The sequence below is a fragment of the Drosophila busckii genome, chromosome 3L (assembly GCF_011750605.1).
Source record: "Drosophila busckii strain San Diego stock center, stock number 13000-0081.31 chromosome 3L, ASM1175060v1, whole genome shotgun sequence".
In the NCBI taxonomy this organism is placed as follows: domain Eukaryota; kingdom Metazoa; phylum Arthropoda; class Insecta; order Diptera; family Drosophilidae; genus Drosophila; species Drosophila busckii.
In genome coordinates, this window is record NC_046606.1 from 2,808,901 (window position 1) to 2,832,006 (window position 23,106).

General features: G+C 42.4%; 12 protein-coding genes across 16 annotated transcripts; 4 read left to right on the forward strand and 8 right to left on the reverse strand.

Moving 5' to 3' along the window:
- Positions 1-1,367: 1,367 nt before the first annotated feature.
- Positions 1,368-3,402, forward strand: LOC108598726 (bax inhibitor 1). 2 transcript variants are annotated; one of them, XR_001915106.1, is made up of 5 exons: positions 1,368-1,594; positions 1,898-2,351; positions 2,409-2,579; positions 2,644-2,777; positions 3,002-3,402. XR_001915106.1 is itself a non-coding variant. In XM_017985455.1 (4 exons), exons 1-4 carry the CDS (start codon positions 1,527-1,529, stop codon positions 3,038-3,040), a joined length of 732 nt encoding a protein of 243 aa, XP_017840944.1. In that variant the 5' UTR covers positions 1,370-1,526; the 3' UTR covers positions 3,041-3,081. The 2 variants fall into 2 exon arrangements, 1 of the variants encoding a protein (XP_017840944.1); XM_017985455.1 differs by lacking the exon at positions 2,644-2,777 and having other exon boundaries at positions 1,370-1,594; positions 3,002-3,081.
- A 165-nt stretch (positions 3,403-3,567) lies between these two features.
- Positions 3,568-5,246, forward strand: LOC108598969 (gustatory receptor for bitter taste 66a). The gene is made up of 3 exons (XM_017985742.1): positions 3,568-3,808; positions 3,867-4,427; positions 4,486-5,246. Exons 1-3 carry the CDS (start codon positions 3,568-3,570, stop codon positions 5,244-5,246), a joined length of 1,563 nt encoding a protein of 520 aa, XP_017841231.1.
- On the reverse strand, positions 5,246-6,428 carry LOC108598970 (selenocysteine insertion sequence-binding protein 2). Of its 2 annotated transcripts, XM_017985743.1 has the most exons (3): positions 5,881-6,428; positions 5,611-5,831; positions 5,246-5,560 (listed from the first exon to the last, which is right to left on the reverse strand). In XM_017985743.1, the coding sequence occupies exons 1-3, from the start codon at positions 6,426-6,428 to the stop codon at positions 5,334-5,336; spliced, it is 996 nt and encodes a 331-aa protein (XP_017841232.1). In that variant the 3' UTR covers positions 5,246-5,333. The 2 variants fall into 2 exon arrangements, with proteins under 2 accessions (XP_017841232.1, XP_033149492.1); XM_033293601.1 differs by lacking the exon at positions 5,246-5,560 and having other exon boundaries at positions 5,664-5,808.
- Positions 6,429-6,643: 215 nt separating this feature from the next.
- Positions 6,644-8,840, reverse strand: LOC108600860. The gene has a single exon (XM_017988666.1). The coding sequence runs from the start codon at positions 8,834-8,836 to the stop codon at positions 6,758-6,760; it is 2,079 nt and encodes a 692-aa protein (XP_017844155.1). The 5' UTR covers positions 8,837-8,840; the 3' UTR covers positions 6,644-6,757.
- Positions 8,841-8,856: 16 nt separating this feature from the next.
- On the forward strand, positions 8,857-10,254 carry LOC108600861 (CG11714). Its single transcript, XM_017988667.1, has 4 exons — positions 8,857-9,015; positions 9,072-9,191; positions 9,249-9,585; positions 9,646-10,254. The coding sequence occupies exons 1-4, from the start codon at positions 8,981-8,983 to the stop codon at positions 10,234-10,236; spliced, it is 1,083 nt and encodes a 360-aa protein (XP_017844156.1). The 5' UTR covers positions 8,857-8,980; the 3' UTR covers positions 10,237-10,254.
- A 17-nt stretch (positions 10,255-10,271) lies between these two features.
- Positions 10,272-10,825, reverse strand: LOC108600864. The gene has a single exon (XM_017988669.2). The coding sequence runs from the start codon at positions 10,812-10,814 to the stop codon at positions 10,641-10,643; it is 174 nt and encodes a 57-aa protein (XP_017844158.1). The 5' UTR covers positions 10,815-10,825; the 3' UTR covers positions 10,272-10,640.
- Positions 10,800-11,758, reverse strand: LOC108600862. Its single transcript, XM_017988668.2, has 3 exons — positions 11,628-11,758; positions 11,045-11,467; positions 10,800-10,991 (listed from the first exon to the last, which is right to left on the reverse strand). Exons 2-3 carry the CDS (start codon positions 11,336-11,338, stop codon positions 10,818-10,820), a joined length of 468 nt encoding a protein of 155 aa, XP_017844157.1. The 5' UTR covers positions 11,339-11,467; positions 11,628-11,758; the 3' UTR covers positions 10,800-10,817.
- A 173-nt stretch (positions 11,759-11,931) lies between these two features.
- LOC108600476 (N-acetyltransferase eco) lies at positions 11,932-14,751 on the reverse strand. The gene is made up of 2 exons (XM_017988093.1): positions 12,302-14,751; positions 11,932-12,244 (listed from the first exon to the last, which is right to left on the reverse strand). The coding sequence occupies exons 1-2, from the start codon at positions 14,683-14,685 to the stop codon at positions 12,040-12,042; spliced, it is 2,589 nt and encodes an 862-aa protein (XP_017843582.1). The 5' UTR covers positions 14,686-14,751; the 3' UTR covers positions 11,932-12,039.
- A 42-nt stretch (positions 14,752-14,793) lies between these two features.
- LOC108600478 (RNA-binding protein lark) lies at positions 14,794-16,743 on the forward strand. Of its 2 annotated transcripts, XM_017988097.1 has the most exons (4): positions 14,794-14,894; positions 15,185-16,031; positions 16,224-16,462; positions 16,528-16,743. In XM_017988097.1, exons 2-4 carry the CDS (start codon positions 15,336-15,338, stop codon positions 16,643-16,645), a joined length of 1,053 nt encoding a protein of 350 aa, XP_017843586.1. In that variant the 5' UTR covers positions 14,794-14,894; positions 15,185-15,335; the 3' UTR covers positions 16,646-16,743. The 2 variants fall into 2 exon arrangements, with proteins under 2 accessions (XP_017843586.1, XP_017843585.1); XM_017988096.1 differs by having other exon boundaries at positions 14,794-16,031.
- Positions 16,744-16,832: 89 nt separating this feature from the next.
- LOC108600477 (major facilitator superfamily domain-containing protein 8) lies at positions 16,833-20,272 on the reverse strand. Of its 2 annotated transcripts, XM_017988094.1 has the most exons (5): positions 20,175-20,272; positions 18,775-19,028; positions 18,058-18,716; positions 17,401-17,997; positions 16,833-17,340 (listed from the first exon to the last, which is right to left on the reverse strand). In XM_017988094.1, exons 2-5 carry the CDS (start codon positions 18,964-18,966, stop codon positions 17,175-17,177), a joined length of 1,614 nt encoding a protein of 537 aa, XP_017843583.1. In that variant the 5' UTR covers positions 18,967-19,028; positions 20,175-20,272; the 3' UTR covers positions 16,833-17,174. The 2 variants fall into 2 exon arrangements, with proteins under 2 accessions (XP_017843583.1, XP_017843584.1); XM_017988095.1 differs by lacking the exon at positions 20,175-20,272 and having other exon boundaries at positions 18,058-18,712; positions 18,775-18,864.
- Positions 20,273-20,598: 326 nt separating this feature from the next.
- LOC108600500 lies at positions 20,599-22,185 on the reverse strand. The gene is made up of 2 exons (XM_017988134.1): positions 21,623-22,185; positions 20,599-21,561 (listed from the first exon to the last, which is right to left on the reverse strand). Exons 1-2 carry the CDS (start codon positions 21,905-21,907, stop codon positions 20,623-20,625), a joined length of 1,224 nt encoding a protein of 407 aa, XP_017843623.1. The 5' UTR covers positions 21,908-22,185; the 3' UTR covers positions 20,599-20,622.
- A 65-nt stretch (positions 22,186-22,250) lies between these two features.
- LOC108600503 (signal recognition particle 19 kDa protein) lies at positions 22,251-22,999 on the reverse strand. The gene is made up of 2 exons (XM_017988138.1): positions 22,831-22,999; positions 22,251-22,771 (listed from the first exon to the last, which is right to left on the reverse strand). The coding sequence occupies exons 1-2, from the start codon at positions 22,893-22,895 to the stop codon at positions 22,336-22,338; spliced, it is 501 nt and encodes a 166-aa protein (XP_017843627.1). The 5' UTR covers positions 22,896-22,999; the 3' UTR covers positions 22,251-22,335.
- Between the last annotated feature and the right edge of the window lie 107 nt (positions 23,000-23,106).

Below are 23,106 nucleotides of genomic sequence, written 5' to 3' on the forward strand. Positions count from 1 at the left end.
TTTTTGTATTTGATAAAAACAATAATCTAGTTTACGAATTGATATATTTAAATTGTACAACTACAACGCATTTATTATTAATAATATTGTTACTTATATTAACACTTGCATTTGATTGCAAATCATGGCCGTAATATGGCCACAAACAAAAAACGCAATTGTATTTCAAGAGATTCTTGTTTTGTAAATCTAGTTTCAAACTTTTATTTTATTTATTACATTATATACACTTAAGTCGTGCTATATCGTGTGCGAGTGCCGTTATCTATTAAATGCTCACTGGTTCTTATCACATTGATAAGTCAACCGATTGTATGTAAATAAGCTGTGTGAATGCGTATTCTGTTCGCCTGTGACTCTTAGCCTAAATATGACTATAAATCTAAACAAGCTTTTAACATTTTAACGTAGAATATTCTTTGAACGCAATCAAACGCTTTTATGTAGTTGCTATGTATTTAATTATTTTTTTTAATTTAATTTTTATTTGTACGATGTACACAAACATTTGTAAATGTTAATCAGCTTACAATTTGCTGCACTAATCCGAATCCAAATGACATTTGTGTAAATTATAGTCTTTAGCATTTAGTACCTGTAACTTTATAGGTATGATCTAACAAGTATTATGAGCTTAACGGCCAAAAAGAAATCAAACAAGTCTTGTACAATTCTAACTGTGATTCAAGAGAAACTGACATATATATTTAAACTGTAAATCATGCAAACAGGTAATGTTTACAAAAATATTTATGAAACTTAGAAATTAAGCAACTTATTCTTTTAAAATAATGAAATTTAGTAATTTTGCATTTACATATACTTACTTGTCACTCATATTTAAGGCCACGTGATTATTTAATATTTATATTTTTGATTATTGTTTATAAATATACACAAATTCATATTCAATTGATTTTAGCGCAAATAGTCTGAAATAAATGTAAATCCATTTGTTGGAAAGAGGCTTGCGTTATCAGTTACATTTAAATTGCCGTTCGTGCGACCGCTTGCTTAACATCAGTCAAAAAATAACGTATCGAAAAATATGGCCACCCTGTCTTCTGTGTCTAGCAATCGAAAATGGCGATGATTGAAATTAAAACATCGATATTATCGGTAATAACGCTTAAAATTGACAGCTATTGGTCTAACAATATTTATTCAGTTTGGCTTTCAGGGACCGTAATCAAAAGGTTTTATTTGTAAAAATATTCATTAAATACGATCCCCGCTTGATTATATTTTGCCCACTCAAATAAAATGTATAAGCAATCTAGAAACTTCTCTTAAAATCAACCGTTGAAATATCGATAGTGCCATCGATGGTTTGACACCTCTAGTATGTATGTCAACATTACGGGTGAAATACATCAAAGAAAACACAGGAACGTAGTAGACCACTTGAAATATTTCAGTTTGCCTATTAAGCCCTGATAATAAAAAATTCACATTCAGAACTCCTCCGTTCGATTAAACTGAAAACATCGAAAACAAGTAATCAAGTGAAAACTCAAAGATACATTATGGCGGATACAGCTCAATATCTCAACGAACGTTACCAACGTTTTATGAACGGACTCGGCGAGCGCTAGTGAGTATACTTATATGTACATATGTAATCTCATGCCCCCGTGCGCTTCTGCCACCCTCCAAACCCCAAACCGTTGCAGTTTCATGGTGCAAAAGTCGCAAAACGTAAATTAACGTCACCTACAGACACCTTGCATCATTTTAACTACTAGACATTGCCTGGGGCTGACGTGTTGTTATGGTATTGAGCCACATCAACAGTTGGTCGGACAAAAATCAATTGTCCTTGAAAGCACTAGGCTCAAAACAAACACGTATGCGATTAATATAATATTTACATATATTTCTTTTTTTCCACGCCCAGTGAGCCGTACATACGTGAGCATCTGTCGAAGGTATACATGGTGCTGGCGAGCACCGCTGCTGCCACAGCAGTGGGGGCTCTGTTGCAGATGCGTGACTTTGTAGACCTGGGTATGCTGGCTGCCATTGCATCATTGGTGTTGGTGCTCTGCCTGCATTTCTATAAGGACGATGGCAAAAACTACTACACACGTCTCGGCATGCTCTATGCCTTCGGCTTCTGTTCTGGTCAAACCTTGGGTCCATTGCTAGGCTATATAACCAGCATTAATCCGGCTATTATATTAACCGCACTGACCGGTACCTTTGTGACCTTCTTATCACTATCGCTGGCCGCTTTGCTTGCCGAACAGGGCAAATATCTTTACCTGGGCGGCATGCTTGTGAGCGTTATCAACTGCATGGCGCTTTTGAGTCTCTTCAACATGATCTTCAAATCGTATTTTGTGCAGATAGTAAGTTGATATTCTATTTATATAAAGATAAAGTCTAACGCTCATCATATTTTCCAGACTCAATTGTATGTTGGCGTCTTTGTCATGGCTGCTTTTATCGTCTACGATACTCAGAACATCGTGGAGAAGTGCCGCATGGGCAATCGGGATGTAGTACAGCATGCCTTGGATCTATTCTTTGACGTGCTGAGCATGTTCCGTCGTTTGTTGATTATCCTAACTCAAAAGGTAACTTAAGCAAAATAACTGCAATAATTTATTGCTTAGGCAACAATCGTCAACTTTTCTACAGCTCAAGAGCTTTATGGCTTAAGAGAATAGCAACCTGAGTCAGTCAACCTGATTGTAAACAAGCAAAAACCAAATTCTTTAAGAAAACATATAGAACACAATTTCTTTTTAAAAAGTTATTGCATTAAATCGACGGTATGCCGTATATATGTCATTAGTTTTTCGTATATCCAAGGCAATAAGTATACTTTCACAAATGTGTCTAGGAGAGTAGTAGGAAGTATATTTATTTCCAGGTTTACGAAAAATCGTCTTTTGCTTTCAAAGTTTGACTTGCTCAGGCGCTATTTGTGAAACTATATTTATCACCTTGGAAGCAAGTATTAACCTATTTTCTTACAATGTTATTCTACTTGCAGGAGGAGCAAAAGCAGGCTGATCGTCGCAAGAGGAAGTAATCTTGCGTTGCATTTTTTACGCAGACGTTTGTTAAAAATTTCAAAAAAGCGCAACGGCGTGCATACCTTTTGGCTATAAAATTCTACACATCCACTTTAAACAAATATATGAGCATACGATAATGTACAGCTAAGCAAGGACAATTCGGATTACATGAAAATATAATACAAAACATTAAAAACGTAATAAAAATGTTAGACAACCAAGTCAACTGCAATTTGCAATATGGTCTATAGTATGCTCTACTTTGTAATATTAGTATTTATGTGTTATGCCTATTTTTTGGTTCGAGTTGTATTATTTATTAAGAGTTTGAATAGCATTGATGTTTATTTCAATAAAGTAAAACCTCTCATCATAATACGAATGCTTTAACATTAAACGCGATTGCTTTAGTTGATTGTATCGATTAGCCAACCTATTTAATCAGGCTACACACCGAATTAATTAGGTAAAGTGCCCAAGTGACCAACAAAGCTGCCTGCATTCAATTCAACATTTGAACTTGTAGTGACCAGCACGCAGCATGTCGCAGCCGAGGCAATTGGTGCAGCCACTGCTGCAACAATTTCAAGAGTTATTTGTGATCTCCAAGCTGGTGGGAGTGCTGCCGCAGGATCTAGAGCAGTTACGCCAAAAGCATGCTTTGGAAAAGTCGCGCAATGGCATGTTCTATATGCTGGGAGTTTTAGTCTTTTACGTGTTGCTCTATAATTTGCTAATCTTTTGGTTTGGCGCTGAGGATACCTCGCTGAAGGCTTCTCAAAGTGCGTAAGAACACAACTGTAAGATATTTTTATTATTATTTCTTTCTATAAATTCTAGGCACTTTAACCTTTGTTATTGGCCTGTTTTTGACCTATATTGGCCTAATCATGATGGTCACGGATCAGTTGACGGGCTTACTTAATCAAGGGCAGCTGGGTGAACTTTATGAACGCATTCGACAAGTAGATGAACGTCTCTATTTAGAGCAGTGTCTAGTGGACAACAGCAGCATTTCGAAGCGCATACGTGTCATGATTGCTCTAACATTTATATTCGAAATCTCCATACTAGTATCTACGTATATTAAGCTAGTTGACTATACTCAAGTGCTGTCATTGCTCTGGATCCTTACGGCTATACCAACCTTTATAAATACAATGGATAAGATTTGGTTTGCGGCATCGTTGTATGCGTTAAAGGAACGTTTCGAGGCTATCAATGCAACGCTGGAGGATTTGGTGGCGGAGCATGAAAGGTATAGAGACTGGCTGTACAAGGCTGAAAATAAATTTTCCGATGAGACCGAGCCACCTCAGTATGACAGTAATCTGGAGTATCTTTACAAGGAGTTGAGTGGCATGGACAGGGCTTCCGCAGGCAAGAACAAAGTGGCGCCAAGTGAGTATTAATATCTACATATATTACATGTTTATATAACTGTTCTGATTTATTTTAGTTGCCCATTCGCTAAACTCCTTTGGTGAGTCCGTGCAGGAGCCACGCAAACTGCAGCGGGCTAATACTAACCGCATGATTAATCTTGCGCCTGAGAGCGAACTTAGCAATGCTGCCAAGGTGGAGGTAAAGCTGAACAATCTTTGTCAAGTGCACGACGAGGTCTGTGAGATTGGCAAGGCAATGAATGGTTTATGGAGTTACCCTATACTTGCGCTCATGGCTTACGGTTTTCTTATCTTTACGGCTCAGCTTTATTTTCTCTACTGCGCTACACAGGGGCAAATAATACCGTCGTTGTTTCGCACCGCCAAGAATCCGGTTATAACAGCTATATTCCTGATGTATACATCCGGCAAATGCATCTATCTCATTTATCTAAGTTGGAAGACTTCATTGACCTCGAAGCGCACTGGAATTAGCTTGCACAAGTGCGGAGTTGTGGCCGATGATAATGCAGTCTACGAAATTGTTAATCATCTATCTCTGAAGTTGCTTAATCATGCCATGGATTTTTCAGCATGCGGCTTTTTTACTTTGGATATGGAAACCTTGTATGGCGTCAGTGGTGGCATTACCAGCTATCTTATTATACTTATACAGTTCAATTTAGCGGCTCAGCAGGCCAAGGAGGCCATACAGTCGTTTAGTAGCTTCAATGAAACCGCTGGACTAGTGGGAGCTGCTACTGAAATCGATAACGTTAGCTCCACGCTGTACAGTTTAGTTACCACAATGATGACACCAATAAGTTTGACTTAAACTTATATATTTGTAGCTCGTGTTAATCTCAATTTCAATTTTTTCAAGCACTCTTTGGCACTCTCGTCTTTTCTCGCATAATAAAGCTTACACTGCAGTCAAGCGTTTGTATTGAGCACGCGCCGTATTCAGTTCCTCCAGCAGTTGCTTGTAAGTATCCTGTGCACCGTCGTAGTCCAGAATGGACACACAAGATATCTGTGCTTGCTTTTGCAGCGCATAAGCCAACTGTCGACGCTTCAGTGAGAAACAGTAGGGCACATTTTGCTGCTGGCAGACAAGTTTCAGCCCCTCAATGGTTTCATCCAATCCACCTGCATTAATAATATGTTAATAATGATATTTTGAGTAGTAATCTAGTTACCTTTCTCGGGACACAACTCGCAGTCGGGCGCAATTAACAACAACTTTACTTTATTTATGCGCAGTCTTGACATTGCCTCTCGAAAGCCCACCACAAGTCGGGGATGTGCTCTTGCTTTGATCTCGTTGTTAGAATAGGCGCGTTTTTGGAATCGATGCAAGTCGCTTAACAATTGAGTGCTCAGCTGCTTTAGCATTGCTGTGGTGCAATTGTCACAGTAACTATGAATTGGAAAAATTAGATATTGAATAACAATCAGCTGATACAAACCTTCTAAAACGACGGGAATGTATTGCATGCATAGGCTGTCTACTCTCTTCCTTATTAAACGACATCTGTCCCAAGTCTGTTGTCAATTGTAACATATCTGGCTGTATGTTGTCCTCTGTCCCGCCTATGCATAGTTCAAAATCAGAGCAGGTGCCTTCCTGCTCTATAGGCTCATCCTGAATCTCATTTTCTAGCACACTTCCACGCTCCGCAGCAGACTGCTTCCATTTTCTATGCTTACTGATAATGCGTTTTAGTCGTGTTACTCGTCGCTTTGCATGTAAACGTACTTTTCCCTTGTGCTTGAACTTAAAGGAAACAGTGCATCTCGCCGCGATCAGATGTGGAGCTTTCTGTCTCTTGATTTGTTTTGGTTTCTTGCAAGGCACAACAACAAAGTCAAGCAGTGTGCATGGCTGCTGCTTTTTGTGCTTGTTTTTATATTTGGAGCTGCGCAGTATTCTTGGTAAGTTATCTGAACTATCGTTTTTAATATTTTGGAATGTATTTTGATCTATAATATTGAGTTTATCCGAATTTCGAGACATTTTAAGCGACGGTTTGTTTATATTTGCATATTGATGCGCCCAAGTGTTGGTAAGTCTCTTATAATTGTGTACCGATAAATTTTACCCAACGGTTTTTTAATTTAATGTTAGAAGCATGGCAGCTACTTCTAATAATTATAAAAGAATAAAAGATGTTTGATTTCAATAGTCATTTTATCATTTATTGCTTTATTTATGTACATAAATAACTTATATTCTATGTGAAGTATTTACAATTTAATTTTAGGAATCAACAATTCACCTAACTGCTTTTGGACTTAATTAATGAGCTTCATATTAGTAGTGACTAGACTAACGTAATCCATTTACTATGATCTAAAACTGCTTTCAATAGCCGTATGCAGTTCATTGAATTGCTTGAGATGCTTTAAAATGGAATCTCGTTCTGAAACATATGTTTCCCAATACTTAAGGTATTGACCAATATGTTGCATCACCAATCCTCTGGCAAAGTCCAAGCAACTGCGGGCATGACGTAAGGATCGACGGCAACTAGCCAACACCAAACGCAGTTGCAACTCCGGCTCCAGCTGTGCTAGTATAAAGGACATAACATTTGCCATATCCACGCGTATATCAATAGGAAACAACACCGATTCTGTAGGACTCGACTGTGGGAACACGAACAAGTTGGGTGTGTAATCCATAGTCAATTCCCAAGGTAAATCGTTGGACCGAGCTTCAAAGCGTATAAAGTTGAGTTCAGGACTACGAAGCAAGGCAGCAACCTGCATGAGTACCTGAGATAAAACGGCGGAGAGTGGGCAGTCTGTTCGGTAAATTAAGACAACATTGGTGGCATTGGAATGTTGTAGTGCTTCGAGCAGCAAGTGTCGATTGTAGTTTGACATAAAAGCTCCTTCTGTGGCTGGAATTGCAGGCAAGAGTGCGTTCTTTTGCACAGGAGACAGTTGGCCGGCATAGTATTGTTTGATAAAATCCTTTAAGGCCAGCGTAGAAAAAGGATGTTGAGGCATGACATACACCGCTTCGGAGTCCACATCCACAATGAAAACATGCACGCCAGCAGAGTCACGCTTATGTAGAGCATGCGGATGTTGATCGATGCCAAGTTGATTAAGAAAATCTCGGTATTTAAAAGAATCAAAGAGCGCCACGGCCAGCGTCTGGTTCTGTTCAGTTGAATGACGTAACATGACTTGTCCATAGGCCGAGATTAGTTTGGCTATGCGTATCTTTGAAGACGGTGTGCCTTGTTTGGTGTGTGTCTGTGCAAGGCACCGATTGCGTCTGTGCATAGTCAGGAGCTGATCCGCCTCCGTCGCCAGCTGACTTTCGTGCACCTGTTGAGACCACAAATAGTTGAGGTAGGCATTAATGCGATAGTAATTGATGAACACAGCTGCGTTAAGCTGCCAAACGCTGGCACAATTTGTTGGCAATAAGCCTGCTTTATACAGCTCCTTTGGCATTTGAAGTAGCGACAATTTAACATGTTCTGTGTCTTGCTGGTCACAGTCGGCATGTTCCTTGCGCTGCAGATCCACGCCCATAACTGACGGTGTCTGATGCTGATGGTGCATACGTATGCCCATTGCCAGCACAGGCGTGTGACGAGCTTTGAGCGTAAGCTTTGACGGAGTGCCATAGCCCATTGTCAATAGCGGATTAACTCTATGCTGCAGCCAATTCATAATCTCCGTGGGTAGCCAAGTCCTAGACTCGTTGTAGATATGCACTGCATGACGGTTATCAATGTACACTAATTGCGGCAGTGTCTTTGGCTTCCTTTTCAATATTTGATTAGCTGTGGAGCCAAAAGCGACAGCAAAGCGCACGTTGCGGTCCGGATCGTATTCCAGCCAGTGTACTGATGTGGCCATAAATCGCTTGAACACTTGCTCATTGGCAGAGTTAAAAAGTCCCAACACCACCGCATCGGCAGCTGCCCATAGCTTGTTTAGTTCGACTGCGCTATGCATTCGATCAATGGGCTGTATCAGATTGTTCATGAAACGTGTTAGATCCTCAAAGAGCCACGCGCCCTGATACTGCAATCGGAGATGCACCTTCTGTCCATATTTTACCATCAGCGTAGGCCAAAGGTCCGGATATCCGCCGTTCGCCGCTATTCCAGGTATTTGTGGATGTGTGTGACTGCAGTTACACTGCAGATGCCAGCAATCAATAGCGCCGAACGATGCGTAGTCCTTAAAGTAATGTGCAACGCCATCATACACCAAACGCGCCTGCCGCGCTTCACTCGACCAAGACACGTAATAAAAAACTAAAGAAATTTCTGCAGATGTGTCCACTTCGGCGCGCACCTGACGCACGCTCCGGCCGGGGCACTCTATTATATTCCCCTGGGTGTACGGCAGTAGGCCGAAGGCGAAATTTAGCCAAATGTAAATAAATAAAATCATTTTATTCGGCTTCCTAATCTAATTTGAGACAAATATTGTAAACATCTGATCGCACAGTGTGCAACAATTTACAGCACTGATAGCAAGCTAATCGACATAAGTGTTATCGAAAATTATTTGCGTCGCCAAAGTTTAATTCTCAAAATGCAAAAGTCTGATGGAAATTGGCAGGATCTTAAGTAAGTATTAAAGTGTTTATATGTGCGATCAATAAACTGGAATTGAATCTTTTCAGACCACGGGAACGCATGGAGTATTTGCTCAGGACCGGTCATTTGTCTGACTGTAGCTTTGTTGTTTTTGCCGATGATGGAGAAAAGATTCATCTAAAATGTCACAAATTCGTACTAATGAGGTAATGAGGTAAAAGCTGTCTAAATATTCAATTAAATGTAAACACAATCATTTCTAGCGCTTCGCCGGTTTTTGAGCGCATGTTTGAGGGCGATTTTGAGGAAGGGAAAACCCCGGAAAACATTGTACTCGACGATGTATCCGGTACAGATTTCCAGAAGTTTATTCAATATTTGTACTGGCACGACAACAAAAATCTCGATACCTATGACCTACAGACACTCCAAACTTTGATTTACCTAAGCAAGAAATTTATGGTGAATGCAATGTGTGCTGCCTGTATTAATTCTATAAAACGACGTCTTGATCATGGGATGGACGCAGATGTTACCATTGACTTGTTCGAGTACGCGCATCAAATCGAAGACAATGAACTGATTAACGCAATACTACATGTAAATATTCAGGAACTATTATTTTTTAATAACTTGACTTATATTTTAATTAATTTACAGCAATTTAAATTCTGCTACCAAAAATATGTCAATTCACCAGCCGTTTACGATTTAAGCTCGGAAATCTTTCTAAAATTTATTACTGAATTCAAGAGTTATGTAGATAACAAAAAACGTTTTGATTTAATAGATCAGTACTGCAAAATTCATGGATTGAGTATAAACTCATCGCAAACAACAACAGCAGAGAAAAAAACCGCATCCAGCAATGAACAGAAAGATATGGATCGATACAGAATGAAACGATGGGCACTATCCACGAATATAAATACCGCAAGCAGCGAACCATCAAATGAAACAGAAACCGTAAAGGATGAAAATCAAAATAAAATAGATGAAAGCAAGGACTTGACTGATAAGCCTGCGGACAACAATGCACCTATGCCTAACGACGATCTTGAGCAGCAGAAAAGGATGGAGTATATAACTAAGCTTCTTCAAACAATCAAGTTCACAGACATGACGTCATATGATTTTTGCTCTGGTCCTGGTTCCTCGGATCTTTTGTCTCTGGAAGAGAAGTACCAGTTGCTATCAAGTATTTGCATTGCTGTGCGCAAAGTAAACTTGTTTGGGTACGATAAAAAATAAAATATGGTTGATTACTGTTTATTCAAAAGTATTTTATTGGACGGAATGATATGAATGTATAAATACATACAAATGTAAAGGTTTGCATAACTATGTAACTTGTATAAATTGTGTTTCTTGTATTTTTAAAGACACTTGGACGACTTACAGTTAAAGGCACGGAATGGTTTTCGTCATAAATTGATATGAAAGCTGAACGATAACTAAATATATAGTGGCAATTTTGTACTGCATATTCGAAAGTATTTTAGCAAAAACTATTACAATTTGTATCTGTTGTTTGTGCTTGTCAAGAGTTAGTATGGGATTGATAATTGAAAACTTAGAAAACTACGTTAGTTAAGGTTTGGTAAACATATAAAAAGCAATTGCATTAGGTGCAAAAGAAAAATGCGTACAAAATGTTATGCATAGCTAATCTCATGCTCATAGGACTTATCCCGAATGTCGTGATTATCCGGCAGAGCATGATGACGCAGACCGCATAGTCGTGGCCCATAGCGCAGCATAACAATGACGACTCCAATGACAAAGAGCGCCAAAGCTGCTACGGCAGGATATAGAAAATAAAGAGCCATTGTTTAGATGTCGCTTTCGCGCTTCTGCAGCTCCACGTATTCTTCGCGCTGGCGCTGTTGATGCAAAGTTCGGCCCTCCGGACGCGGTGGTCGCTGGTGATGCGCTTGATGCACGGGCTCTAAGTCGTCAACGGATACGACAACGTCGCTGGGGAACACTTGTTGGTGCGTGGTGGGCTATATAAAACAATTGTTTTTATTTGTGCAATATAAGTGGGCAAATAACTCACATGGAAACGTTCGAAATAGGAAGCGTCCTTCAGTTCAGTAAAGTCCAAAGGCGGTTGCTTGTGCGGCGTTGAAGACCAAATGGAAACCAACCAGCGATTTCCGGAGTGCCTGTCCTGCCAATACTTGCGATGCTTGGAGCAGCAGCCCAAGATAATGTTTAATATAATAATCGAGCCGAGAACTACTGTACAAATGGCGATTGTCACATAAAACGGCTTAAAACTGCCGAAAATGTGACCCTTAAAATATGGATTATTTAAATACGCTTTGCGCTCGTCGTCGATTGTGGACATAGTCCCACAGGATCTATCTTATTATGCTTATGGGTGTGGTTAAAACGCCGCTATAGCTGCTGCGCTTGTTTATAAAGGGTGTAACCTCTGCTTCAATTAACCACTTGCTCTGGCACGACTTCTTATTGTCTGCAATGAAGGTAAACAATTATGTTGCTGACGACAACAACAACACTAACAACAATCAAGCTGCTTGCAACCCCAATTTGCCACTTGTAATTTTCCTTGGGTGTGGCTGTAGTGGCGTTGCAATTGGAGACACGTTTTTGACTCGATTTCTTGTACTTACCATTTGCGCTTAGTTATAAGTAACTGTAATAGCAAATTGTGGCACTTTAATTCAACTTTTGCACTACACATAGATTCGTTTATTAATAAATATAAAATTATATGCTTTACAAGATGCAGCAAAGAAAACAACGCCCAAAGCCAGGCTCACAAATGAATCGATCGATACCGATATGTTATTGCGTGAATGCGAAACGTAGCTGCTCGATAAGCTCGTTCGATAACAATGCACATAAAGTAGTTCATTTGTTGGCGGGTATAAAATATATTTTCGAAATTAATAGATAAAGAAATTAACATGGTTTATAATAAAGCTTTTTTCTGCTTGCATAACAATAATGATTAGCTATTTTACGATAATAATGAATAAATGCCAATAGGCCTCTGCCAGCTATTCAATAACCGACTTGCTCTCACTGATCATAGCTCAGGAAATTTTCTTGCTGCGTAAAGTGTTGCGCCAGCGCACGTCCCGCATCTGTCGGCGTACTAAAAGCAATGCGATCCCGCGGTATATCACTACCCAATATGGTCTGGCTCTGCACAACTCGCAATAATTTAGTGGCAATGCCTCGACGTCGTTGAAGCGGAGTTACCCAAATACGCGAGACGCCACAGCTAAAAGCAATAAAAGTAAATAAAAAGATACATCTAAGGTTCGTATATAAGACTCACCTAGCCTCAAAAGTCTCCTCGCTAAAATAATCAGTGCCATCAACTTGAATAAAGCGGTACGCCTGCGCCAATGGTTGGACCAGACACAAGCCTACAATTTGTTGTTTACGCACCGCAAAGTAGGCGACAAATGTGGATGGCACAATATACGAGGAGTAGCCCAGCTCCTTGTCCACCACTATGACTAATTCCTTAAGCCTTTGTAAGCGTGCAGCGGGCGCACGTTCTGTTATGCGTATAATACGCCCATCCGGCGCCCAGTCCGGACAGACGGCCACAATGTCTTCGTCAATCCAACCCTTAAAACGCAGTACATGAATTGATTCGTGGTATTCAAGATGCAGTTGCTCCTCCTCAGGTTCATGCACCGTATAGACTAAGCCACACTGGTGGCACTGCTTGGCTCCAAATGCCTTTTGTCCGGCATCTATCTGAAGTTGACCAGCCCCAGAGGCAGCGCTTGTAAGACGCGTAGAGCTGCTCAACTTGCGACGTGATGGTGGTAGCTGTATGGGCTGCAAGCGCCGTGTAAAAATGGGAAACATCTTTTGCTGCGACTCGCAAATGGACGGCACGGATTGCATGGCAGCTGGCATCACAGCTGGATCAGTTGACACCTCACTTGGAACAGTTGACAACTCATGCTGAGCAATGGGTAGCTCGGCCTGCGTTGCAGGAAGCTGCTGCTCCATTTCCTGTACATTGATAGCCATAAACAGTTCATCGACTATGCGCTCAGCTTCATACCTATGATTCTCTGGATCTCCTATAAATATCTCAAAATTCTCATCCGTGCATATATTATTGCTAATAAGAAACTCAAGCAACACATTCTGTTGCTCAATGGTGGTGAGATCATCTGTGTTATAGGGCAGGCGTTGACGATATGCAGCATATGGATCTGCAATAGTTGCTACCTCAAGCTGCACAGGTGTCGGCGTTGGTTCCGCTTCAATTATCTCATCGATCACGGTGTCATCCAGATTACGCAGTATAGCATCCACAGTGGCCTGCTCAGCAGAGAAGATCGTGGATGATTTTACGCGCAGCTTACGAGGCTTCCTAACTGGCGCCTCAACTAGCGAAATCTTGCCGTGGTTAACGCTGGCGCGTATGTTATCCGTAATACGTACCTCCATGCTGGTTGAGCTGCGATTTCCCGACTTAAAGAACTTACGTTTGCTATCCGTATTCGTAGTATTGTCGGTACTAGCTGTGTTCTCATAACGTATTAAAGGTATAACGGGCTCCACAGGTATAGATTCATTTAACTGTTCTTCATCACTGAAATCTGAAAAGCCCATTGTTGTGTCTGCATTGGTATTGTTGTTATTTGCATCGTCCCCAGCCATGACACTCAGCGGCTTTGCCATTTTAATGGGATCTTTGGCACTACGGAGTATTTTATGCACTTCCTCCGCCTTGGCACGCTCCTCACGTTTAGTCGTTATAAGACGCAGCAACTTTTCATTGCGCAGCGAGCCCATAATGTCATCGAGGTCCACAGCAGTGCCTGTCATAGGACGTTGCGGTTTTCTTATTTTATGTTTTACACCTCTACCGACGCCCAATCGTGGACGCGACGGGGGCGACACAACTCTAAACTTTCTAGGCTTTTTAGTTTGCCTTGCCACAACAGAGCTGAGGTGCTTCGTAGCCTGCGATGTGCTAGCGTGTGAATAAAATAAGCCAGTAGGTATGCATTCCTCCAACTTTCTGCGCTGTTTGCTCTGTGGTGACCCAGGCGAGGAGTCAGAAACAGATGTAGGCTTGTGTGCACGCTTTACTGCGCTGCGTTGCTGCACATCATCTGCCGAATTTGAGTCACTGGAGATGTTGATCACAGAGTCATTCTTTCTTCTGGGTGTGCGTGGACTTGAGGTCTGGCTGGTGCTGCTGTTGCTGTTGATACGCATGGTGGTTGTAAACAAATGAGGCAGCTGTTCGTCAGACACAGCCATAGCACCGCCGCCACGTGTGCCTCCCCGCATTAAGCCTTTGTTCTCCTTATTTGTCTCCGGTGAACTACTTGTACTGCTGCGTAGTCGGAACCTATGTGCCCCAGCATTACCAGCAACGTCAAATAAGTTGCGTATTTTGTTTAACTTATCACTGTTTTCAGTGACTTGAGACTTTGGTCTGAGTGGTTCTATGCCCAGTAGAGGATCCATGTTGTCGTCATCGATTTGGTCTAGCATGGAGCTGCGACTTCGGAACAATTGCTTCTTGCGCTCCGAGAGCCTTGGTGTGGCAACACGACTGGGACGCGTTGACGGTCCCGTGGGTGTTTCCATCATTTCGCGTCCTTCATTAAACAAAAACAGATTATGTCTTTCCCGCTTTTTTCTTGTTGTTGTATTTGAAGGCGCGCAGTTTGGTGTCATCGATAACCGACTAGCTTAAATTTCAGCTCTGTAAATGAAAATACTATCGGTGTACAACACGGCTTGCTGGATAATTACATCACCGTTGTCTAACACTGTTGAAATTTACTGAAAAAACCGCACGCATTTGTTTGTGCTGCTAATCATTTACAAAAATATTGGGGAGTTTAACAATATATATCATATTTTGATTTTGCCAGTGAGCACAGGTAAGAATATTTTACACGCTAATGTAGTTAAATTGCTATTGGAGCCTCGTCGTCCACGTCCACTACTTCAACAACGGGCACGGGTTTGGCTCGCCGCCGTCTTTTTCGCAGTCGCCGCCATCTTGTTTTGCCTAATGAGTTTGTGTGTGTTTGAAAATTAAAAGTATTGCATGTAGACGCGTTTAGTTTCCTTAAATATAAAAAAAAAAATGCTTAGCTTGCTCCCACAGCCCTTGCCTAAGTTCAAGATGAAAAAATTGCAATGCTTCTTCTTCCTTTTTAATTTTGAGGTCGCGATCGCCGTCTCCGTATCCGTCGTTGCCGCCTCTCAAGCTGTGCGCAGTGCAACAGAACGCGTAGAGTTACGTAGAAATATATCGCAGTTTGTTATTTGATAACGGAAGAACCGTGGAAGACGCCGTAGCCGAAACCGTCGCCGTGATGCCCGGAGCCGGCACGTTCAAGTTATTCATCGGTAATCTCGATGAAAAGACGCAGGCAACCGAGCTGCGTGCGCTTTTCGAGAAATACGGTACTGTCGTCGAATGCGATGTTGTCAAGAATTATGGGTTTGTGCACATGGAAACCGAGCAGCAGGGTCGCGATGCCATACAAAACTTGAACGGTTACGTGCTGAACGATAACGCTATCAAGGTGGAGGCCGCCAAAAGTCGACGCGCTCCCAATACGCCCACAACGAAAATTTTTGTTGGCAACTTAACCGACAAAACGCGTGCGCCCGAGGTGCGTGAACTTTTTCAAAAATACGGTACTGTCGTCGAATGTGACATTGTGAGGAACTATGGGTTTGTGCATTTGGATTGTGTCGGTGATGTGCAGGATGCAATTAAGGAGTTGAACGGTCGCGTTGTCGATGGCCAGCCGCTCAAGGTGCAGGTCTCAACCAGTCGTGTGCGCCCGAAACCCGGAATGGGCGATCCGGAGCAGTGTTACCGTTGCGGCCGTTCCGGTCATTGGTCGAAAGAATGTCCGCGCTGGACAGGCGCCGGTGGTCGCGAGCCGCCACCACCGCTCAGCGCTGGTGGTTACAGAGATCGCATGTATAGTCGTGATCCGTATCCGCCACCACCTCCACCGCCGCCCTTCCTGCGTGATCGCATTATGGACGGCTTTAGGGTAAATTTAAATTTTTAAATCATAGAGACGGGTCGCTTAACAATAATAAACAATAAACAAGCCTAAACGGCTGACGAACTTGTTTGCTTAAACGACCCGGTAAAATTAATATTAACTTCTTATACAAGCAAAAGTTTATGCAAGTACATAGTTTCATTAAAAACTAATTAACTTTTCTTTATGTGCCTACAGGACTATGATTACTATGACCGCCGTTTTGAAGATACGCGTGATCTGTACGAACGTCGCTATCAGTCATCGCGTATACGAGATTTTCCACCACCGCCCATATCGCGTCGCGAGCCCATGCCGCTGCCCCCACCGCTGAGCGGCAGCTTGCGCAGCTGCAGTGTATCACGTGGCTACGATACCATGTTCAGTCGCCGCTCGCCGCCGCCCCCACGCAGCAGCAACGGCATGAGTCGTTATGGGTAAGTTTCGAATAGCGATCGATAGTATAGAAAATTTAATAAAACTATTTTCTCTTTGTACACAGCTCCCCCACACCGCATGGCTATGACGACTTTAGTCGTGACTCGTTTGACGAGCGCATGATATCGTCGCGTGGCATGCGCGGTCCATCACCGCCAGGTCGCCGCTATGCGCCCTACTGAGATGAGTTTTATTACAACGGCAGCAGCTGAGTATTGGCACAGCCGCTACCGAATTGCACATGCAACACCCTCGGTGATGAATCAGGTTGGCTAGTCCACTTGCCAATAATGCAACATCATCAACATCTGTATCATGATCATCTTCATTCTCATCCACATCAACTGGAACAGTTGCCTATACTACTATTGTGGCTGCCAGCGCCTTGGTAGAGCAGCACACATAAAAACACCGACTTAATTTTAGCACGCATCTCAAGGCAATTCTATTCTCATTACTAATCATAACACATATATATTATACATGTATGTAGCAATCACTGTCTGACTTGATATAATGTGGCAGCTCGCATCGTATTAGGTTGCAACATTATCTCATGATATCTAAGCTTAAACAACAATTTATTGGATTTGTACGATGCGAAAGTATACCAATAAAACTTAAAATCAAATTAAATTTTTATAAAAAATATTGCTTTGTGAACTATAAACTTAAGGGCAGTATTGTATATAGTAAGTTATGTATTGCAGTCTATGCCTTGCTACTAGGTATAAGGCGTACGGTCTTGGATGCAGCAGCCAGCAGCACGTCCGACTCCTCATGCTTGGGCGATGCTGTATCTGCGTCTAGCTGTGGCAGTACTTTCATCTCCACAGCTGCTTCTGGCTTATCAAAAGTGGGAGGTATAAGTAATTTGCTAAAAGATTCAGAAGTTAGTTGGCAACTTGTAACGCAGTCTTAACTATTTATATCTTACTTGGTGTATAGTAACCAGATCATGAAGATAAGCATCATAGAGGAGGTAACACCAAAGGTCCAGTAGGTGCCCAGGCGGGTGTATATGGAGCCCACAAACAGAGGACCCAAGACACGCGACAAGCAGCCTGCGCCAGTCATCATGCCCATCCAGACACCTTGAGGTCGCGGACCCAGCACTTTGGAGAATATAGTTTGTATAAGCGTCACACCAATGGGATATCCCACCGACGTTAGCGCAAAGCCAACGATGAACTGTGTCAATGTAAGCGCAGGCAGTTGACTGCACCAATCCTGCGTTGGTGGACAGCCCAAGTAGATAGGATCATCCATGCTGAGATTGGCGCTAGCATTATAAGCAGCCGCCAGCTTGGGGGGATCTGGTCCCCAGGGTATGTAGAGCAGGCGACCCAGCACCATTAAAGAGAAGCCGCCCCAGATAAGCACATAACGTTCCGCAAAGAGCCCGCATAACGGTTTAATGAGCAAGAATGTGACCAGCGATATGATAGCAGCTGCGGCCATCATCAAACCCATATAACTCAGCGCCTGATCGTTGGTCCAGGCGAACATGTCCATAGTCAAAGAGGTGCCCAGCCTAAGCAGACGTAAGATTAGCATTCCTAGAGTTGGAGCAAGCTTTATAAGCAGTACTTACGTCTCGAGTAGCACAAAGTTAAACACCAGCACAAAGAAGGCTATAATCAAAGACCAGGCGGAGAAGTAATTCGGTTTAATGCCCTTCCAGGTAGCGCGCTCCGAGGTGCTGCCCTGCTTGACCATAATCTCACGTGCTGCAATTTTATGCTCCTGGAAATATCGCGGCAGAAACAAACAAAAGTTCCACATGCTCAGCAGCACGTTTATCCAGCCAGCGGCTGTGTACATATTGAAGTGCATTGTGCCCCAAAGCCAGACATGTCCATTGCTGCCCAGCGGTGTCACCAGCGCTTGAAGTCCCGGACCTATAATGAATCCTAGCACCTGTGCCAACGACACCATAGACACAGCATGCGTGCGCTCGCTTAGACGCGTTGCTGCCGACAGATACGAGCGACACAGGGCTATGTTGGCAGAGCTGACGCCAATAAGGAAACGTGAGGCAAGCATCCAGTACTTGACATTAGGTGGCTGCAGCTCCAGCGAGGAATACATGCCGCTAGCAAACGTAAAGAGCGCCAATGAGATCAACAATGGCAGGCGTATGTTGCCCAGCTTATTGCCCCACCAGCCAAATATGGGGCTAAAGATCATCTGGCCCAAGGGATTCGCTGCCACAACTAGACCCATAAACTCTTTGCCCGCATTGGGATCTAGCTAAAAAGCGTAAGTTTGTTAACTGTCACCATGCACATTCTCTTTTTCAAATACGCACCTTGTTAAGAAATGGCCAAATGCCCGTCAGGATAATGCTAAAGCCCAAGGACATAAGGAACATGGTAAAGTAGATGATGCGTACAGAGCGCCAGCGCTGCGTGTACTCCTCCAAAGTCTCCAGTCCATCGTCGACATCCTCAGGCAGCTTTGCGGTCCGGCGACCTGCCCGCCATTTGCGCCAGGCTTCCATTATTGGAATTTATGGATTTATCGCTGAGTGTGGGTGTATGGGTATGTGCGATTTAATACATGCTGTGGATTAATATAGATAATAAAGAACAGTTTGCTTATTTCATATATGTATGTATGTGTATATATTTATGTAAATAAAATACACACATTGTTTGATAAAGTATTCAAAATGATAAGTTCTATCTTTCAATTGCTTCAACTTAAGATAAAACTGACCAGTCTTCGGTTATATCTGTATATAGGATAAGCAGCGATATCAATATCTAACTTTTGAGTAAGCTGTTGCCAGGTTTAAAAATAATTATTTACAATCTGTGCATTTAGCAATCTCATGCTTAATGTATTTCAAATAACTTTGACTAAATTACCATTACTCAGCCCTATCAATGATAAACAATAGACGCTTTCTCAGCTGTTTTTTCTTCCAAACAAATCCAACTGCTTATCGTTAGCAAAAAAAAACAAACTTTATTGTACATAGTTCATAAATAGTTGAGTACTTATGTATTCGTTATCTTTTATCGCAAACTTTTTAGTCGCTGGCTTCGTACTTGTCCGTTAGTTACACGACTTTTTATATATAGTACATTTTAGTGGCACTTCAATAAAAACAAATTCACATGTGCGTTTCTAATTGTACCATATATATGCTAAATTTAACAACTCATGTGTAAATATATATAGCAGATTTAATCAATTGTTTCAGTTCGATGCACTTGGCAATCAATTCAAATTGCCTAACAAATTTTAATCAAGCCAAGCGGGAGTCGTTTTGAATCTTTACACACACACACACACCCAACATTTACTGTTCTGTATATTAATTGTAAAACAAATATTTATCACAGCTGATGCTACTGTCACGCCTTTACTCTCAGCATTTCTTTTTGTTTATCTGCTAGAGTTCACTTTTCTTTTGTTTTTACGAAACGCCAGCAAAGCCAAGTGCGCAGACCAACAGAGCGCGGCAGAGGCAAAGTAAAAATATCTGTAACATATACATACATACAATTTGTATGTATTTATGTTTGTATGTATTCTGTATACATTGTTGCACTTTGTAATATTGCGATTACAAACAAAAGCGTTGACTTGCTTCGCTTCGCTCTTCTCTTCTTCTTTAAGACAAAAATGTTTTTTCAACTACATACACATATTTTTTTTTGTTTGTTTGTGATTTGCACTTTTAATTCTTGCTTTGGCTACCTGTTGGGACGCCTCTTTAAATTTCGCTCGTACAGCAGCAACAAGTGTATTATGGATACGCACTGTTTAGCTTCCAACGATCAACTGTTAATTTTTGTTACCAATGCCACTGTCAAATAAGCGAGCCTCGCGCTCCCGATCTCTCTCTCGCCCGCGCGCGCGCTCATATTCTCTCTCATAGTAATGCAATCGATAAATATATGTACGCTCCTCCACTTGTAGCTATTTTGTTCATTCCTAGAAGTCGGCACTATTTTCCCAAGAGCAGCAAGTACCAGTTCAAAATTAAATTTTCTTTGCATAAATCGAGCAGCATTAAAACAAATCTTATTGTGGAACTTTAGTTTGCTGTGTTGGAAGGTTACCAACGTTTATTATTCAGTCGCTTGTTAACAAAACAAAAAATAAATTAGATATACAAATAAATTAGAATTTACAAACTTCTTATTTATTCGCCGCGCATACGCATAAGTCGTCGCTGGCGTAACCAGGGCAAGAGTAGTCCACGGGGCGCGAGTGGAAATGCAGGCAGCGCTGGTGCTGGCGCTGGTAGCTCAATAGGCGCAGGTGTTACAGTATATGCTGATCGTCTGCCCACAACACTGTCTCGAGTGCGACTCCTTCTTTTGCTGCTGGAACGGCGCGGCTTGGGACGTTCCGTGCGCTCAGCTGAGTTGCCACTTGGTAATACATCATTCATAATGTTTAAACTAAATACATCGCCATTGTTGTTGTCATTGTCAGCGGCCAGATGAGTAACCGTATCCTGCAGCACGCGAGGAATACGCTCCACTACTTGCAAAGCATCTCGAAATGGGCGTATTTCTGGTTTGGCCTTGGGGGCTTCAGTTTCTGTTTCATCTTCTATGGAAATGGATTTTGTTCTTTTGCGTGTTGAGCTGTGTTTGGATTTCCTGCTACGCGGCTCCTCCTCGCTCTCCTCCTGGTGGCGTTTGAAGAGCGGCGCTGGTCGTGTAAGCCGAGACGCCTTTTGCTCCAAAAACCAAGGTTCGCGTTGAGGACTTGGCAAACGCTCTGTGGTAGCGGCTTGACGTTTGGAAGCACGTTGCTTATATGCATTGCTGCCCAAGGGTGAGGGACGCACGAAGCTGTTGGCAAAATCATTAAACCATTCAAGATGTTCCACAGAGCGCTTGTGACGCGCCAACTCTGATTTCTTAGGCGTGCTCAAGTCCAAGGCATTTAAGGAAAAAGGGGCTCGCTTACGATCTGTTGATGGCCTATAGATAGTAATGGTGGAGCGACGATTGCGCCGATCGGCATTACCAGGCTGCTGTTCGAATTGCTGGGCGTTGCGCACAAAGCGATTGCTGCTTGGACCCTGGATAAGTATCTCAAAGGGTGTATTGAGCGAGCGCGCATTTACCTATCAAAAAAATACCTATGGTTAGCAGGAGTTATGGCTAGAACTTGACCTCGAACTTCACCTGCATGGTGTGTATGCATTCAGTGTTGGAGCTGTCGTCGTTGCACTCACAAATGCACTCCTCGCCGCAATAGAAACCTAAGCAACCGCAGTGCTCACAGATGGCCTTGCAGTTACGTTCGTGCTTATGCTCCAGCAACGGATTGCTATAACGGGAAGCGGACGTGCTGCTGCTGCTTTGAGTAGTAGTTGTTGTTATTGTTGATGCTTCCGTTGTGCTGCTGGACATGGTAGCTGCGGCAGCGAGCTGTATGAGCAGCGCTAAGCCAAGTACTTTAAGCGTCATTTTCCGTATTGCGTCTTGGCGTTGTTCCAATTGAAGTTTGGCGCTACTTGGGCAACGCGCAGAGGGTTTTATACGCTGACTGAGTGAAATCGTAGACGTTGCTTTGGAGCTTTTCGTGACTGACAGTCGAATTTCGATTTGATTTTGTTTTGCGCTTTAACTCTTGCCAGAATTTTCGCTGACAGCATGTGATCTTGAGACATTTTCCAATTGAGCACGGGCTCTTTAAATACTAACATGTACACATACTCATATATTAACTAATTTAGTTTATGGGGTCATCTCTGACATATGTATACTATGCTAAATACAACAATATTTGCTCAAGGCCGCATTCTTGCACTTGAACTTAACACATTGCGATTTATTTTATACATTGTCAAATATTTATTACAAGAGAACCAACTTAACAACTGTCAACACACCATTCAACGGCGCTTGCCTTTGCCTTTCTTGCCACCACCGCCGCCGCCGCCACCAGCACTACTAGCAGCAGCAGCGCCGCCGCCGCCGCCAGATTGCTGCTGCGCCGCTGGTTCGTTGGGTTTGTTCTGACGGGTCTTCAGCTGCGGTATTTTGCTTGCCACATGCTTCATGACTGACTCTCGTGTTGGGAAGTTTGGGTTGCACAATGAACCGTCGGCGTTGCGCAGTTGCACGCGTACTCGTCCGCGGAATTGCAGCTCACGGCTTTTCTCACGGCAATATTGTTTGTTTTCTATGACAAACTGCATGGAAGCTACTGAAAGTACATCGCGAATTTCCACATAGGTTGGATTGTCCACGCATTCATTTTTGGCTAGACGCCTGCCTTCCTGACGCGTCTTTTTGCTGTTTATATACGCGGGGTAAAGACAGATCCAGCTGAAAACAACAACAATGCAGTGTCAAGATCTGATGTTTTTATGGGTTTGGTCACTTACCGCTCCACGTCGCTGTGTTTCATATTGGGATGCCAATTGGTACGTACGGGCGATGCAGCAGCCATCTCAAGTGCTACGCTTGTATCTTATTTATTGTAAAAATGAAACAAAATCCAGCTGAAAGTTTAATTTCCACGCAGGCACCTGTTTAGAGATGTGTAAAATGGAATCGATGCCGATAGCAAGTGGAGGCCGGCACACTCGGCGGCAGGTCGATGCACTCGACGATATATTAGATTTTGTTATTGTCACTTGTTTGCCATTCTCTCTTTCTTA

Bases quoted from the DNA above. Each gene is read 5' to 3' on its own strand.
- LOC108598726 (XM_017985455.1), top strand. From the start codon at position 1,527: ATGGCGGATACAGCTCAATATCTCAACGAACGTTACCAACGTTTTATG. The intron at 1,595-1,897 runs GTGAGTATACTT...TTCCACGCCCAG, and splicing joins AACGGACTCGGCGAGCGCTA to TGAGCCGTACATACGTGAGC. The intron at 2,580-3,001 runs GTAACTTAAGCA...TTCTACTTGCAG, and splicing joins TGATTATCCTAACTCAAAAG to GAGGAGCAAAAGCAGGCTGA.
- LOC108598969 (XM_017985742.1), top strand. From the start codon at position 3,568: ATGTCGCAGCCGAGGCAATTGGTGCAGCCACTGCTGCAACAATTTCAA. The intron at 3,809-3,866 runs GTGCGTAAGAAC...TATAAATTCTAG, and splicing joins CTCGCTGAAGGCTTCTCAAA to GCACTTTAACCTTTGTTATT. The intron at 4,428-4,485 runs GTGAGTATTAAT...GATTTATTTTAG, and splicing joins CAAGAACAAAGTGGCGCCAA to TTGCCCATTCGCTAAACTCC.
- LOC108598970 (XM_017985743.1), bottom strand. From the start codon at position 6,428: ATGTCTCGAAATTCGGATAAACTCAATATTATAGATCAAAATACATTC. The intron at 5,832-5,880 runs GTTTGTATCAGC...TCCAATTCATAG, and splicing joins CATTCCCGTCGTTTTAGAAG to TTACTGTGACAATTGCACCA. The intron at 5,561-5,610 runs GTAACTAGATTA...TTATTAATGCAG, and splicing joins CGAGTTGTGTCCCGAGAAAG to GTGGATTGGATGAAACCATT.
- LOC108600860 (XM_017988666.1), bottom strand. From the start codon at position 8,836: ATGATTTTATTTATTTACATTTGGCTAAATTTCGCCTTCGGCCTACTG.
- LOC108600861 (XM_017988667.1), top strand. From the start codon at position 8,981: ATGCAAAAGTCTGATGGAAATTGGCAGGATCTTAA. The intron at 9,192-9,248 runs GTAATGAGGTAA...AATCATTTCTAG, and splicing joins CACAAATTCGTACTAATGAG to CGCTTCGCCGGTTTTTGAGC. The intron at 9,586-9,645 runs GTAAATATTCAG...ATTAATTTACAG, and splicing joins TGATTAACGCAATACTACAT to CAATTTAAATTCTGCTACCA.
- LOC108600864 (XM_017988669.2), bottom strand. From the start codon at position 10,814: ATGGCTCTTTATTTTCTATATCCTGCCGTAGCAGCTTTGGCGCTCTTT.
- LOC108600862 (XM_017988668.2), bottom strand. From the start codon at position 11,338: ATGTCCACAATCGACGACGAGCGCAAAGCGTATTTAAATAATCCATAT. The intron at 10,992-11,044 runs GTGAGTTATTTG...TGTTTTATATAG, and splicing joins CCTATTTCGAACGTTTCCAT to CCCACCACGCACCAACAAGT.
- LOC108600476 (XM_017988093.1), bottom strand. From the start codon at position 14,685: ATGACACCAAACTGCGCGCCTTCAAATACAACAACAAGAAAAAAGCGG. The intron at 12,245-12,301 runs GTGAGTCTTATA...TATTGCTTTTAG, and splicing joins GAGGAGACTTTTGAGGCTAG to CTGTGGCGTCTCGCGTATTT.
- LOC108600478 (XM_017988096.1), top strand. From the start codon at position 15,336: ATGCCCGGAGCCGGCACGTTCAAGTTATTCATCGGTAATCTCGATGAA. The intron at 16,032-16,223 runs GTAAATTTAAAT...ATGTGCCTACAG, and splicing joins GCATTATGGACGGCTTTAGG to GACTATGATTACTATGACCG. The intron at 16,463-16,527 runs GTAAGTTTCGAA...CTTTGTACACAG, and splicing joins AACGGCATGAGTCGTTATGG to CTCCCCCACACCGCATGGCT.
- LOC108600477 (XM_017988094.1), bottom strand. From the start codon at position 18,966: ATGGAAGCCTGGCGCAAATGGCGGGCAGGTCGCCGGACCGCAAAGCTG. The intron at 17,998-18,057 runs GTAAGTACTGCT...ACGTCTGCTTAG, and splicing joins AACTTTGTGCTACTCGAGAC to GCTGGGCACCTCTTTGACTA. The intron at 17,341-17,400 runs GTAAGATATAAA...TGAATCTTTTAG, and splicing joins ATCTGGTTACTATACACCAA to CAAATTACTTATACCTCCCA.
- LOC108600500 (XM_017988134.1), bottom strand. From the start codon at position 21,907: ATGACGCTTAAAGTACTTGGCTTAGCGCTGCTCATACAGCTCGCTGCC. The intron at 21,562-21,622 runs GTGAAGTTCGAG...TTTTTTTGATAG, and splicing joins AATGCATACACACCATGCAG to GTAAATGCGCGCTCGCTCAA.
- LOC108600503 (XM_017988138.1), bottom strand. From the start codon at position 22,895: ATGGCTGCTGCATCGCCCGTACGTACCAATTGGCATCCCAATATGAAA. The intron at 22,772-22,830 runs GTAAGTGACCAA...TGTTGTTTTCAG, and splicing joins AAACACAGCGACGTGGAGCG to CTGGATCTGTCTTTACCCCG.